Genomic DNA, 14,590 nt, shown 5'->3' on the forward strand with positions numbered 1-14,590 from the left:
CTATGGAAGTCAATGGAAGTCATCAACTGTTTGGTTGTCATAGTCTTCAAAATATCTTCTTTTGTGTTCAGCAGAAGAAATAAATAATAAATTCATACAGGTTTGGAACAACTTGAGGTTGAGTAAAGAATTGGCTGATGACAGAATTTTCATTTTCAGGTGAACTTTCCCTATAATACTCATAAGGAAAATTGACATTTTCCCAAAGCAGAGACGTAAATAATGCAAAGTCATGAGTAAAGTCATGAGTTATGACTTCAAGTCCAAATTCTACATAATTTGAAGATTCCCCTTTTGTGTTGCACTGATGAAAGAAAACCACAGGGTTTTGAATGGCACGAGGGTGAGTAAATGACAGAGTTTTCATGTTTGTTGTGTACTATCCCTTTAAGACTTTACTTCCCCCACATGCTCAATTGCAAGCGCTGAGATTCTGTCCTCCAGCAGTTTGTTGTAGGCCTACACAGTTCGTCCTGCCCAAATATCCTTTGCATTCCGCAATCTTCACAAAGACGACTCAGTTTAGCTAGCTGCCTCTGAAATAAATAGCCTTTCAGATTCTTCCCCAACGTGTCAGCTGATTAGGCTTCAAAATGCCTTTAACTAACAGGGCTGAAAAAAACGGTTTCCTAGGTATGAATCATCTTTCATACAGCTATGACATTATGTTCCTAGTGATACTACCATATACAACAACACTGAAAGTGTTACTGTAGTAACGGTTAAACTATAAGTCTTAATGGGGAGTTTCCTCAACCAGTGTCGAAACTATTTTAGCACTATTTCCGATTCTAAAAGATTCATTCATTCATCCACACTTCATCATAATCATACATATGGTTTAAAAGATACAAAAAAGATGAAATCAAAAATTTGGTGCACCTACTACTAGCACATACACAGATTCAGATGTAATATGGGACCCTTGTGAGGCAGATTTTACAGGAATCGTTCCCTGTGTTATGCAATGGTGCATATCACACCCCGCTTTATGAACACAGACAGAAGATTTCTCCATAAGGCTCAACAGACTAATTGTAAGTAAAACACAAACAAACAGAGGAGCTAAAACTGTAATGGCTGGGATTTGATCCAAAAAGTGCACAAAACTTCTCTGATGTCTACTTTACTGGGTGTCACTTATTATTATAATATTGCAGTGCAATATTAAAGGGGAACAGAATACTTAAAGACAGTGGGTGTGCTTCTTAAAACGTTTCCACATGCTTAGAGGGGAGTTCCTAAAAATGTAAAAAGAATAAGACAATTCCAAGATAGCTTCATAAAATGCAAGACACAATTGGTCAATCTCACATGATCCTCCTGTTCATTCCTCATAATGAACACATTTTGGACTGTTTTATTGCACATAGCAGTGGTGTTTACTTACCTAAACCTCCTTGGCAAATATCTGTTCTTGTAGCTCCTCCAACAATAAACTCAGGGCTGGAGGTGAGTTCCTGCAGGAATAGTGAAAAAGCATTGACGTGAAGTTTTCGGAAAACAAACAAACTAGTAGCCTACTTACAATGTTAAAATTTTCTATTCAAATACTCATAAGATGAGTCATGTGTTGGCAGACATTGCTTTTTAAGAAAAGTACATTACCAAGAGTTTGCTTCATGCCACAATGCCAATATAGATAGATAGATAGATAGATAGATAGATAGATAGATAGATAGATAGATAGATAGATAGATAGATAGATAGATAGATAGATAGATAGATAGATAGATAGATAGATAGATAGATAGATAGATAGATAGATAGATAGATAGATAGATAGATAGATCCCACCCCAGGTGGATAAACTCACCCCAGGTCTTTTCCACACAACACCTCTGGTTTTTGACGATCGTGGACCGAGTTCGTTGAAGCCCAGAGTTTCGGGAGCGGCTGGGAATGTTGTATCACAGAACAGCTGCCCGCGGCTCAGACATTCACTTCTCAGACTCTCAAAGTTCTGGTTCAGGTACTTCACGGCATTGGTGTTCGTCCCAAAGCCAGCCGCCAGGGCTCTCTTCTTGGCGAGTGTTGATGCCACGCCGGACATTTTCTAAACTTTTCCCCTGTGCTTCTCTACAGCTGTAAAGTGCGACAGTGAAATATTTCTACTCGTATGCCTTCACCCACTCCTCCTTCTAGGACAGGCGTGGTCCTAAGCCTTTAATTTTAGGGGGCGTTCGCACACGCAAAGGATTTCTGCGTTCTTTTTGCGTTTAAAAACAGCTGGACGCAGCACAGCTTAAAGAATGCAGAACGTCTCATGGCGGCTTTACAAAGCTGAGGTCTTGACTTCACGCGTTTATAGAGGAAGAGGTCTTGCATTTCGTCTGCACTTTTTTTTGGTTTATAGACCGTCTTGCTGGGGGAATAAAACAAACCTTTTCTGGTCTCCCACCCAGGTCAAGCCGGTCTGTTGGCTGGTTTTACAGGGGTTTTAGTAACTTTTTAGCTGGCTGCTATAGTCTTTCCAGTAGGGTTGGTTTCTGTGAAATCAGCCTGGTAACGGTGCCAGGTACTTGATTCTAATTGGTCAATTATTTGCCGTCATTTATTCCTTTATTTATTAGGCCTATTATTATTTTTATTTATTTATTTAAAATGTTTGCAGGCTTGGTTCCCCATACATCCATGGTAATTATCGCTGTATATATTTTTTATTTTGGGTTAACTTTAAAAAGCGCACTGATCAGCGCTACTTTCGGAGACTTGCTCGCTTTCATACAATCGCAACTGGCGCTATCTCGCCTGAGTTATCGAATTGCCTATAGAGAAAAGCTTTACTGCATTAGGCTACAATGTTCGTCTTGTTGGGAGCCTATGCCGATTATTTTGAATCGGGTAACAAGGGGCAAGATGAGTCATTTTGTGAAATAGTTTTCACTGTTTCTATTATAACTAAAATATGCTCATTGCCAAAATATGGCCAATTCATATTTTACATTTTGTGCTATAACAACTAAATAAGCAAATATTTATATTTATTTCCTTTAATAACACATTGACTGATGCATCATCATCATCCTGGACATGCTAGATATTTTTGCATCATCTTTTACATATTTGACCCCACAATGTTGCTGTTAACCGATCTGAATCAAGTAGTCCAGAGTGTATTTTAATTGTCTCACAGTTCTCTTAAACTCTTCTGCTCCAAATCATCACAGGGCTGAAGATCTGCATTCTCACGATGACCGCCCTCTTGTGTTCTTTATACAGCAATGTACACTAAGCATTTCATCAAACAAGTTGTAACTCAAATGTTATATTATTGTTCATTAAAACAAGAGCATATGTTCAATTCTTGATCCAAACAGAAAAACTTTAAACTTCCATGAACTGTAAAATTAAACTGTGTTAAATGCAATATATTTATGCATTTAATAATAACATAGCTGAATCAGCTTGACGTTCTGGCCAACATTCTATAATTGCTAAAAGTTGTATAGCAGTGGTAGGCTACATAGGAAATTATAATAAGTATTATATGTCTGCCAGAGGAAAATAGTAGGCTAGTTCTGTAAGCAGCAAGCATTCAGAATATTGAACTCATGTCAAATAAACATTTTAATGCCGTCTGATGTTTCTCCATTTGGAATACAAATCTTTGATCTAAAATTACATCACATAGCCAAGTCTACTAGTCTTTTTTTTGCTCGTCCAAGTAGGCCTACTAGGCCATATTTTCCTCCTTCTTTCCATTAATTTAAAAGCATGTCCAGCAGAGGGAAGTAGAGTGTCAAGCAAACACACTAAAACTCCGAGGCAGTTTAGTCATTTAAATATTTGAAGCAACCCGTCTTGTTCAGTGTTTCAGTGTTTTTCAGTGTTCAGTGCTTTAATAATACCATCTCTGGTGGTACAGGATACTGGTGGTAACTCTTCACTTCATAAATCACTCTTCTGAGGTTTGAATTATCCTTTAGAATAGATTGGTGTTACAAATCCTTAACTAGCGGATGCAATATAATATATATAAAAACACCGTAAAAGTATAATAAAATATAGGTCTACTATATGCTATAGTCTATTAAATGTAGTCTGTAACCAAGCATAAACCAAATGCAATAAACCCAAATTATTTCATTTTATGAGGATGCGTCACGAACGGTCACATGACACATGAGAACCAATAGGCTGAGAAGGTTTGTTGTCAATATGAAGCAAACAAAAAGGCGCCATTTTTAATTGACGGCAACCTGCCAGAAGACGAAGAACAAAAGCGAGTTTAACTGAACAATGCGAACAAATATGCCAAATCGTTGATTTGTGCCCTCACACATTGCAGACTGCTTTTTGGGGTGACTTTTTCGTAGCTTGGTAGTATAAATCATCCACTTTTATGCCAAATTCTCAGAAGCCTGCTGAAATAAGGGTGAGTAACTGTTAATGATAAAACGTCCTAATGTGATGAAGTCCACATGATGGCAGCAAAGAAATAGAAAGCAGACATCTGAAAGTCCCTTGAATTTACACATTCAATTGATTTTAAACCATTCCAATGCAAGGAGATGAGAAAGAAGAATCAATTTGCTACTTGTGCATTGTTATCTTAACAGTGGCGCTTTTCAGATAGCGTGCAAACAACGAATTGTTTCCTTTCCCATCTCTTTGCGCTTGAACGGACACAAACACACAAAACAAGTATGTGAAAAAATACCTGTCTCTGCAGGTATGCTCGTAAACACATTCGGTTTTGTCATAATTGAACCTTAGGATTACTACCATTATATTGGATACGTGCCTTAGGTCTTAAAGTGACAGCAGCCTATAAATACAGGCAGCTGTCTATGTCAAAACAAGTATACATCTTGCTTTTGGAAACATTGGACCCGAAGCCTGTATATGCTCTATAAATGATGCCTCATCCGCATCATTCTTAATTGTTTTGTATTGTTTTTACATTTATATCTGTATTGTGTTGTCTCTATGGACCTCTGTGTCTGGAATAAAAGTTGATAATATGTCATTAATGTTCATGAAACAACAAAATATAGCTTACAAAAGAATATTTAATACAATGAGGACTATAGTGTTATTTTACATTTAGGCCTAATTATTATATTTCTGTACCTGAATACTATTTAGACCTTACTTTATTTGCAACTTTGATATAGGCTATTGTATTTATCTTTATATTATTTTTTTCTCGCTGATCCGAAAAATGATAAAAAAACGTAATATGACCCGAACTGTGAGTTTTGTGATCTGTTGAATTACTATAATATATAACATATAACTATAATATGATATGATATGATATAATATAATATAATGACAGAAGGGTGCCCATTTGCCGTTACAAGCAGAGTGTGAATTATCGAGGAGTTTTGCCACTCAGCGCTTTCCATTATCAGCATTGGACTGTATATAAAACATGTAGTATATCATTGTTAATTACTTCATTATAATTTTGCACATCACAAATTACATGAATTTATACATATCACAATAAATAGTGTTTTAGTGAATCATCTTTGATACAATTTCTTTTATAACTTATCAGTCGTCCCATTTGAAAGTCATTGAATAATTCTCACCCTGAATATAATATAATATCAAGATGTACACAAACTTTTTTTTTTACAAAGCAGCATTGGATTATATTATATTATTACATTTGCTTAAACAATTATATTACCTTATTATTATTATTATTATATATATAGTAATATAATTGTATTATTATTATTATACATTTATATTATATTGTTATATTATAGCCTATATATTATATTATATAGCTTATTTTATGATTATATTATATATTAAATTTGTTTAATCAAGAAATAAAACAGAAAAACTTGGATTGATGTAATTTATATGATAAGAGATGGATGATTATTTTACTGTTGAAATGCAGTGATATGCAAAATGACATTTCTTGCAAGCTTCATTTATAGATGACAAATGACACTCGACGATGCTGATCAGTCATGCAGCATTCAACTTGTTTAAACTTGAAACCGCAACATGATGATGCGCGCGAGAGAGAGAGAGAGCGCGAGAGAGCGCAGGAAGGGTGAGCGCGCGGAGCATCAGCACTCTCTCAGCATCAGGATCAGCGGTCGGTCGGTCGGTTGTCGAGAGCACGGGCCGGACTGATCAGGAGGAAGCAGGTAAGAGCGCTGACTCTCTGACTTACTCTGGAAAACTGATGACAAGTCTGTAGGCTACAACAGCTACTTTTATTGATAACATTACTTAGTATCAACTAGACATGTTAGAAAACAATGAAGCAACCAATGCTTTCAATTGGCCATTCAATTTCTATATGTTGTGTTCTATTATATTTCAGTGTTTTATTATCTTTTAAGTTTTTTTTTTAAACCTTTGAATGTTTATTAGTTTTTTGCGTAAGTGTTGCGCGTATCGGGTAGCGGTGCACGCGCCTGCTGCGCTTGTCGTTATTTATTCATATGTCATGCGAGCACACGAGTGTGAACTAGCGGGTTGCCATGAGCGCACGAGAAGCTCGTGAGGGGTTTCACCCCCGGAAACTTATTGAAGAACCAAATAAAACAGCGTGTCAACTGATAAGCGCATTTAATGTTATTATGACTGATGCTGACACTGATGAAAGAGGAATGGCTGGCATAGCATTAGGGACACTACGAGTTTATAATGTTGTGTGGTGGCAGGAGGGAATAATTTGTGATGCTACGTATATTATCAGCATGCATATAGACTTCCAGCTGGACAGCTGATCTGATTACCTGTGCATGCATAAGCGCTCTAGAGTGATCCAATCCAAATGGCTTGTTTCAATTTGCTCTCCCCCCAACGAGGGTCTGATATTATGAAGTGCCTATTTGTCTTTTTTTGCCTTTCATACAAGGCTATAAATAAACCGCTTTCAGCTGAGATACTGTACCTCATTACATTTGAGATTGTTCACCTTTTGGTTTGGGTGAACTCAGTTGACTTATTGATTACAAGGACTTACTGATTATTATTACACGGCTCTGTGGAATACTTGATTCTGATTGGTCAATGGCGCCATCCAGCGGTAAGTTATTTCCAGATAACAACCGCTCAGAACAGACACAGGCTCATCCGGGTTACTGAAGTCAGCAGTGCTATACGCCTATAGGAACGGGTTTTCTTCGTGGAAGTTTTGTATTTGGTGAGCTAATAAAGTATTAAAACTCAGTTGAATCAATATTTTGTGTCCAGTTATTTAATTATGCCATCCAGTATCATGGACCTGCTCTCTCTTGTTTCATACAAACGCAGCTGCTGCCATTTTGTGACTATTGGTTTGTACACTGTTGGATTATGAGATACAAACAGGTACAAATTTAAAACAGTTTAATCTGAAATCAATATATCTTCTTATCCCCATAATTATTTACGTTGCGAAATGCTGTGTAATAATCCGCTTTGCGGTCCTCATCACCCTGTCGGGGGTTATTTTGAGAGAACCACCGGCCGGATGTACATTATCCCTTACTTGATTAGTTCTCCAGTTCTTCAGTTTTAGGACTTGCCTCTCAACTGTTGATCAGTTTGGGAACATTGGAACAACTTTCATATAAAAAGCATGAGCTCTGTTCCAAAACTTGTGAGCTGCATTTTAAAGCATCCTACAGTAGGTGCACTCAAGATAAAGGCTTTTCAAAAGGTTGATAACAGCTTTTTTTTAGGACATTTTAGCACCATTGAATGCATTCTGTGCTAAGAAAGCAATCCCACAATGTATCAGTGAATTTTTCTTAATATATATATATATATATATATATATATATTTATTAAAAATGAAAGATTGAATATTTTACCTAATATTTTTCATGCTATATATTTTTTATGGTTAATACAATATTGTGGCATTGGCTTGTCAACGTGCAAAGTTGCAAACTCAATTTTGAAAATGAAATCAACTTTAAGCATGTGAGCAATGCTATTTGTATGACTGTTGCTTCAAACCAGTCTCTCATGAGTTCATGTTCTATTCCAGTTCATATGCGGCCTTAGAAGGCAGCTGCCTATGTAGGGAGTAGACAGCAAGACAGCTCAGCTTATGAAACCGAGCCATTTACCTTTTTATATTTTATGGCTACAAAGCAATGATGAATTTAGGCTAAAATGATTTGGGTTGAAGTGTTATTAAGGCTGGTCTGAATTCTTGATGAGTTTGTGAGGAGAGAATGTCAGTTTATACATCAGAGTGACATCATTAGGACTTTCGTTGCATTAGCTTTGTTAGAATAACAAAAAATGATGAATGCTTGGCGGAGGTATGTTTGTGTGCGTGCACAAGTGTTTCTGTTTGATATAGAATCTTCTGGTTCCTCTGCCACGCTTTCTCACTCGGCATGTCTGTCACTCCTTTCAAATCCACTCTGAAAACGAGTACAGAGAAAGAGAGAGGGAGAGAGGGATGATCATTTGAAATGAAGGCTTGTGATGGGACAGGTATTTTGAGTGACAGGCCAAAATGAATGGCTGTAACAGAGAAGGAGAGGGGAATGAATTGCAGATACAGTGACGAACAGGTGAAGAAAATAAAAGATGTATCTGAGGGATAAAATGGGAGAATTCTGATCTGTAAGCAGCAATGAATCCCACTCCGCTGGTTTTAGCTTTTGGCTCCCATTCGCTTTCTCGCTTCTCTTTCTCACCCATTCTATCTGAGTGTCCCGTCTGTGCGAGGTCATTAAATCAGGAGGGTCAGTCAGGCAGAACTTAGAGAGGTCACAGGGACAGAATAAAGAAGATGAGGGGTGCAGAAGGAGAGGAGAGTGAATTTTGGACAGGACTCTCCCATCAAGCAATATGCATATATTCTGTATTCAGAATTGAATGGCATACTGCACAGTAGGGATAAACTGATATTTTGGCCAGGCCGATAAATGTTCACAGTATACGTATACGTGCACAGAGTTACGTATATAGTAGTAAGCAGCTAAATCCTTAGTTTACATCCTTCGTGATATTTTTGACCTCACTGATCATTTCCATATACAGTTTTGGAGCTGAACACCTTTTGCTATTATGAGTGATTAAGATTTTAATTGAGCACAGATGTGACTGTGACATGATGCTCTTAAGAACAAGCTGTTTGTTCGGTCAGAGAGGGTGAGCTAATGGTTGCTCGTGTGCTTTATGATGTAACAGACTTCAGAGCTGGGTTCAGTTCACCCAACAATGATAAATCTGTCATTATTTACTCATGCTTGTGTTGTTCCAAACCAGTGTATCTGTGTAACATAAAAATGAATTTATGAAGAATATTTTGAGCTCTTTTTTAATATAATTGTAAATAAAGACAAGGGCTGTATCATAAAAATGATCCATATGACTTGAGCACTATTACAAGTCTTCTGAATAGTTTTGTGTGAGAAATAAACCAAAGTTTTAGTAAAAATCTTAATATCTACCCTAGTTCGCCCTGATTCATGAATGAATTGTTCTATGAAACTAGCCTGGGAAAACCCAGACAACTTCCGGCAAATTTAGATTTGCTCTGAAAGTTAGTCTGGCAAAGAGCTCATTCAAGCTCATTTCCAATCCGTCGAAATTCGAGGCACCAATCAGAAACGTTGGGGCGGGCTTTACACGATGACGACAGCGCTGGGATTTTGAAGCCTACATTACAAAGATGGATGCCGCCGTCGAACATCACTCGTTCGAATCAGCTATCGCGTCTGTTTTAAGTGATTTGAACGTTTCCCTTTTGTTAAAAACCGAGCAAAGAACAACACTCGGAGATGTTTCTGCCGCTCTGCATACGTCATCTCCTTCATCGCTCTGATTGGGTTTAGGTCTATCCGCGACGTCCGTTGGTGACGCCCCTCTGGAAATGATTTGTCTATGACGCTTTGCCAGACCATAACTCAGATACAACTGAGAATGGTCTGGTTTTAACCAGGCTACTATGAAACAAGATGCAAAACTAATATTAAGCACATTCTATTCTCATTGATTCAAGGCAATGCATTTTTTAAACAGGCATTACATACAGTATGTGACATTGAGAAAAAGGTTTTGGGAGAACCAGCTCTTCAGTATTTTGTGAATATTATATTTTTTGAATTTCTATAGAAATTGAATATTTCTATTCTCAAAATTCTTACAAAGTGTGTTATCTCTATAAAGGCCTTTGGCTCATCCAGAATCAACTGATCACTAGGGCCCTCCGGGCCCCTTGGTAAATTCAACACAAGCGGATCAATTGTTAGTTATAGCCTATCAAAACATGCGTTCCCTTATTTTCTTTTTATTTACCCTGAATGATTAAAATGATTCAGTACTGTATACTGGCAATTAATCACCTCCTCTGAGGTGTTACATATCAGATTTTGACACATTTGTCACATTTGTGTGTATATTTTGTTGTACTGTGTAAATAAGCAGGTATGAATCTGTAAAGTTTGTGAAGAGTGTGCTCGAGAGAGAGAGAGAGGAGCATATGGAGTACACTTGCGAACGCCCTCTCCTGTTCATCCATAACTCAAAGCTGTAGGATTTGCAGTGTTCAATTACAGCCCCTCTCATAAATAATCTGACGGAGGCCGGTCATAATACCCCATTCAGTGTTAGCTTTACAGCGTGACAAATCCTTGTTGTTGGTATTTATGTACAGAATGCAGCCTTGGGAATGTTTGTCTGTGTGTGTGTACACAAACAACAGTAAACTCATTTTTTTAGATCTTTTATTAAAATTCCTCTGTTTATAATCCTCTAATAAAGAAAGAAAAAGCACGTTCGGGTCACATTTAAATAAAGTAGGCATTATACTGTATATTTTATGAAATTAATGTTTTTTCCATAACATTATATTCATGATATTTTAGCACTTTTTGTCATGATGTTTATTACTTAACAGTTTACAGTAAGTAATCTATCAGTGGAAGTTTTTTTTTAATTACAGTAATGAGAATAGAGTGTGCTTAATATTAGTTTGACCTGTATTATTGTTGAATAACCAAAATGCACACTGGTTTTTAATTATTGTTTTATTTCTGCTTTTTGAGGAGAAAAAACTGCAGACTCATTATAACAATAAAAACATAATATGCATTATGAATATTTTAATATTAACAACAACATTATTATTTTGAAGTCTAATTATATTAGCAGTAGACCAGACATTAAAGACACAACTGGTGAATGGTTATTGGTCTATGTCAATTTTATTGTTGTAAAAATGTCACCCTATACAAAACATCTTAATGGTACTACTAAAAGCAGACTAAAAGCAAAATACACTCTTAAGAAAAATGGTTCTAAACAGTACCAAATTAGCGTTCTTCGGCTTGTAACAATAGCAGAACCCTTTTTATAAGGACCATGCTTTGAAAGTGCTATAGGACCTTAATGGTGTTATAAAAAACCTTTTCAATTATATTTATTTTCATTATATTAGTATATTAGTATCTTCATATTATTAATATTACTAATATCAATATAATTTTTTATAAATTATTTATTAATATTGTTTTTTTTAGCCCTCTATCTGCCTGGTCTTATCTTGTTGTCTCTATTTGGGTTCTCTTACGAGAGTATCTCTCGTACTGCGTAATAGCTTTACGCTAGGGGAAAAACTCTTTTCCGCGAGATATTGAAGCCAAAAATTATCCTTTAATTTTTTATTAATGCAAAACGCTTTGCAGCAGCAAGCAAACATAGGCGAAACAGCTCGCGCGCCTATTGGTTGCTCTGCAGCAAATGCAGCAGCCTATCGAGAGAGACTCTGCGTGACGTAATGACCAATGGGGGCAATTCGCGCCCATATCGTCACGTCCCGCCAGAAGGGGCGTGGTCTCGCCCTATAAATATGCTCGTTAGGCTGATACAAGCTGATTTTTACCTCTTCAGCGAAGCACACGCATCGCTGGATCCGGAGTGAGAAGCCGCGCCGTCGAAGCAAGCCTTTCAGCGGGACGAGCTCTGGAGTCGCTGGCCTCGCCGCCTTCATCTGCCGTACCTGCTGCGCTTTCCGGCGTTATATATCCTTTCAATACTCTGTGTGTATTTCTCTGTTGAGAAGTGTTTGTTCGCTTACTTGACGCGACTTACACTTCTCTCACAAAAAGAGCAGCGTCTTTTTAAAGATGCCTTCCTGTGGCTCGTGCCGCGCCCCGCTCAGCGATGGAGATCGACACGTCATCTGTGTTTCCTGTCTGGGTGAGGATCACGCGGCTCTCGCGCTCGCTGACGGCGGATGCCCTCATTGCGAGCTTTTGCCCATGGTGACTCTGAGGACGCGCCTGGCATCATTCTCCGAGCCTTCACCACAGCCCGCCGTGACGCCGCGCCGTAAAAAGCGCCGCGCCCAGCGCGCTCCCGAGCTATCTCCAGCCCGCCAAAGCTCGCCGGTTCGCCCGCCTGCTTCGCCGGCTTCGCTCGAGTCTCTCACTGACGGACAACGGCCGCCGCCTGCCGCCGCGTCCATCCACGAGCCTGACGAACCCTCCGAGGCGTGTTCTCTTCTGGCGTCCGATAGTGAGGATTGGGCGAGCTCCGTGGATCTCCCCTCCGCTAGCGTTTCCCGCCAGACCACTGGTAAGAGAGCCGGCATTGAGACTGAGCTGATGCGTCTGCTCTCTCAGGCCGTTGAAAGCATCGGCCTCGATTGGGAGGCGCCCGCGCAGCCGCCGCGCAACAGAATGGACGGACGCTTTCTCGGAAGTGACGAGGCTCCGTCGAAATCGCGGCCCGCGCCCTTCCTCCCGGAACTTCACGACGAAGTTACGAAATCGTGGAACGCCCCCTTCTCCGCCAGGCTTCGTACCTCTGCTTCTGCTGCTTTCTCCTCTGTGGATGGCGCGAAGGAAAGAGGATACCTTTCTGTTCCTCCTGTGGAACCAGCTGTAGCGTCTCATCTCTGCCCGCCCTCCGCTGGACGGCGCGCGCACACGACGCTTCCATCTAAAGCCTGCCGGGTGACGTCATCCATGCACGGTCGCGCTTACACCGCCGCCGGGCAAGCAGTTTCAGCGCTGCACACTATGGCCATCCTGCAGATTTTCCAGGCCGACCTTCTCCTTAAACTGGACGAGGAAGGACCCGGAGCGATCTGCGTCGCGGACATGAGAAGCGCTACAGACCTCGCTCTTCGCGCTACTAAAGCCGCTGCACAGGCCATAGGACGAAACATGGCCTCTCTCACCGTGGCTGAGAGACATTTGTGGTTGACGCTGTCCGAGATGACGGAAGCCGAGCGCTCTGTGTTCCTCGACGCGCCCATTTCTCAAGCGGGCCTTTTCGGATCTGCCGTCACAGACTTTGCGGATAGATTCATGGAGGTGCAAAAGACTTCGCAGGCCATGAAGCACTTCCTCCCGAAGCGCTCGAGCTCCGCTGCAGGTCGCTCTAAACCGCCGCCTGCTCGCAGCTCTCAGCCGCAGCCTGCACCGCCCGCCGCCGCCGCTTCACAGCGCCGCCACGCCCGAGACCAAAGACCGCGCTCTCGCTCTGCTGGACGCCGCCCCCCTCAGCGCGGGCCCCGGCCGAGGATTGAGATCAAGCCCGAGGCCTCAAAATCTTCCTAGCCATTCTAGGAAAACGACGGTGTTCAGATCCCGCTGCGGCCGGTTTTTCACCAAAACTTCTCGCTCGGTCAGTTCCAAACATCGCGACTGTCCCAGTGTATTTCGCAGAGAGTCAGCCGGTGTCACAGCCCGTTTGCCTGCGCACAAAAGCCGTTTTTACGGCTACCCAGATAAATCCAATAAAGAGTGCATTTTCTGGTGTTCCGGCCACGGCCGAAGGTGTTATGAGTGTTGTAAGAATGCCCACCCAGTGCCCATTCCCACACACAAACACAGCCCGCCACGGTGCAGGGCTAGCACAAATAAAATCGACTCCGGTCGATTGTGCAAACAATGTAGTGCAAGTGCCCATGTCATCATGCCCGATCACACTACATGCTGCGTGTCCCATGGTTTCTGTAAAAACGAAACCAACACACATTCAGTCGGCCATGAACGACAGTGTTTTCAGTGTATTAAATGTGCCCGCAGCCCCGCGCCCACATTTTCTCACAGACACGCCGATTCCCACGGGATCTCCCCCGCTCGCTTTTTCTGCACAATCTGCCATAAAAAAGCTGAGCGCGGCCAGGTCGCCCGCTGTGATCAGCGCGCCCCCCGCCTCGAACGCTGTAAACACGGTGTTGTGTTCCCAGTATGCCCAGGCTCTCGAGCTGCCGTTTTGTCGCGGCCAGAGCCCGGATTTCATTCTGCCTCTAGCTATTCACGCAGATGCGTGGTCAAAGCTTCCCGGGGTTTCAGAATGGGTGCTGAACACTATAAAGAGAGGCTATTCGCTACAATTCGCTCGACGCTCGCGCCGTTATACGGCGCGCGTCGAAACCACGGTGAAAAACGAAGTATCTCATCTACTTCGTGCCGAAATAGCGAAACTACTGAGCAAAGGGGCTATAGAACCTTTATCTCAGGCTCAGAGCGAAGGGGGCCTATACAGCAGATATTTTCTGGTACCGAAAAAGGATGGGGGTCTCAGACCCATCCTTCACGCTTCGAGCGTGAAGGTGGTGTCTACGGACGCCTCCACCTCGGGGTGGGGAGCGCTGCTCGAGGGCAGACCGCTAGCTGGCCTGTGGTCAGAACGGGAAAAGCTC

At 41.0% G+C, this 14,590-nt stretch overlaps 2 protein-coding genes across 4 annotated transcripts in view; one reads left to right on the top strand and one right to left on the bottom strand.

Annotated features, from left to right (window-relative positions):
• The window catches only part of capn2a (calpain 2, (m/II) large subunit a), a 15,372-nt gene extending 13,161 nt beyond the window's left edge, over positions 1 to 2,211 (bottom strand). The window contains exons 1-2 of the mRNA XM_056248244.1: positions 1,817 to 2,211; positions 1,391 to 1,460 (exon numbers count right to left, since the gene is read on the bottom strand). Of these exons, the coding sequence (XP_056104219.1) occupies positions 1,391 to 1,460; positions 1,817 to 2,053 (307 nt within the window). The 5' untranslated portion in view covers positions 2,054 to 2,211. The remainder of the gene's footprint in view (positions 1 to 1,390; positions 1,461 to 1,816) is intronic.
• Positions 2,212 to 5,911: 3,700 nt separating this feature from the next.
• cdh23 (cadherin-related 23) overlaps positions 5,912 to 14,590 on the top strand; it is a 310,447-nt gene continuing 301,768 nt past the window's right edge. For 2 of the 3 annotated variants that reach the window (XM_056248246.1, XM_056248247.1), the window contains exon 1: positions 5,979 to 6,122. The gene's annotated coding sequence lies outside the window, so the exon portion shown is untranslated. Of the gene's footprint in view, positions 6,123 to 14,590 lie in introns of all 3 variants that reach the window. The other variant, XM_056248248.1, reaches the window with a different exon arrangement.

Source organism: Rhinichthys klamathensis, unplaced genomic scaffold, assembly GCF_029890125.1.
Source record: "Rhinichthys klamathensis goyatoka isolate OS25496 unplaced genomic scaffold, OSU_Roscu_1.1 h1tg000053l_1, whole genome shotgun sequence".
NCBI classification, from domain to species: domain Eukaryota; kingdom Metazoa; phylum Chordata; class Actinopteri; order Cypriniformes; family Leuciscidae; genus Rhinichthys; species Rhinichthys klamathensis.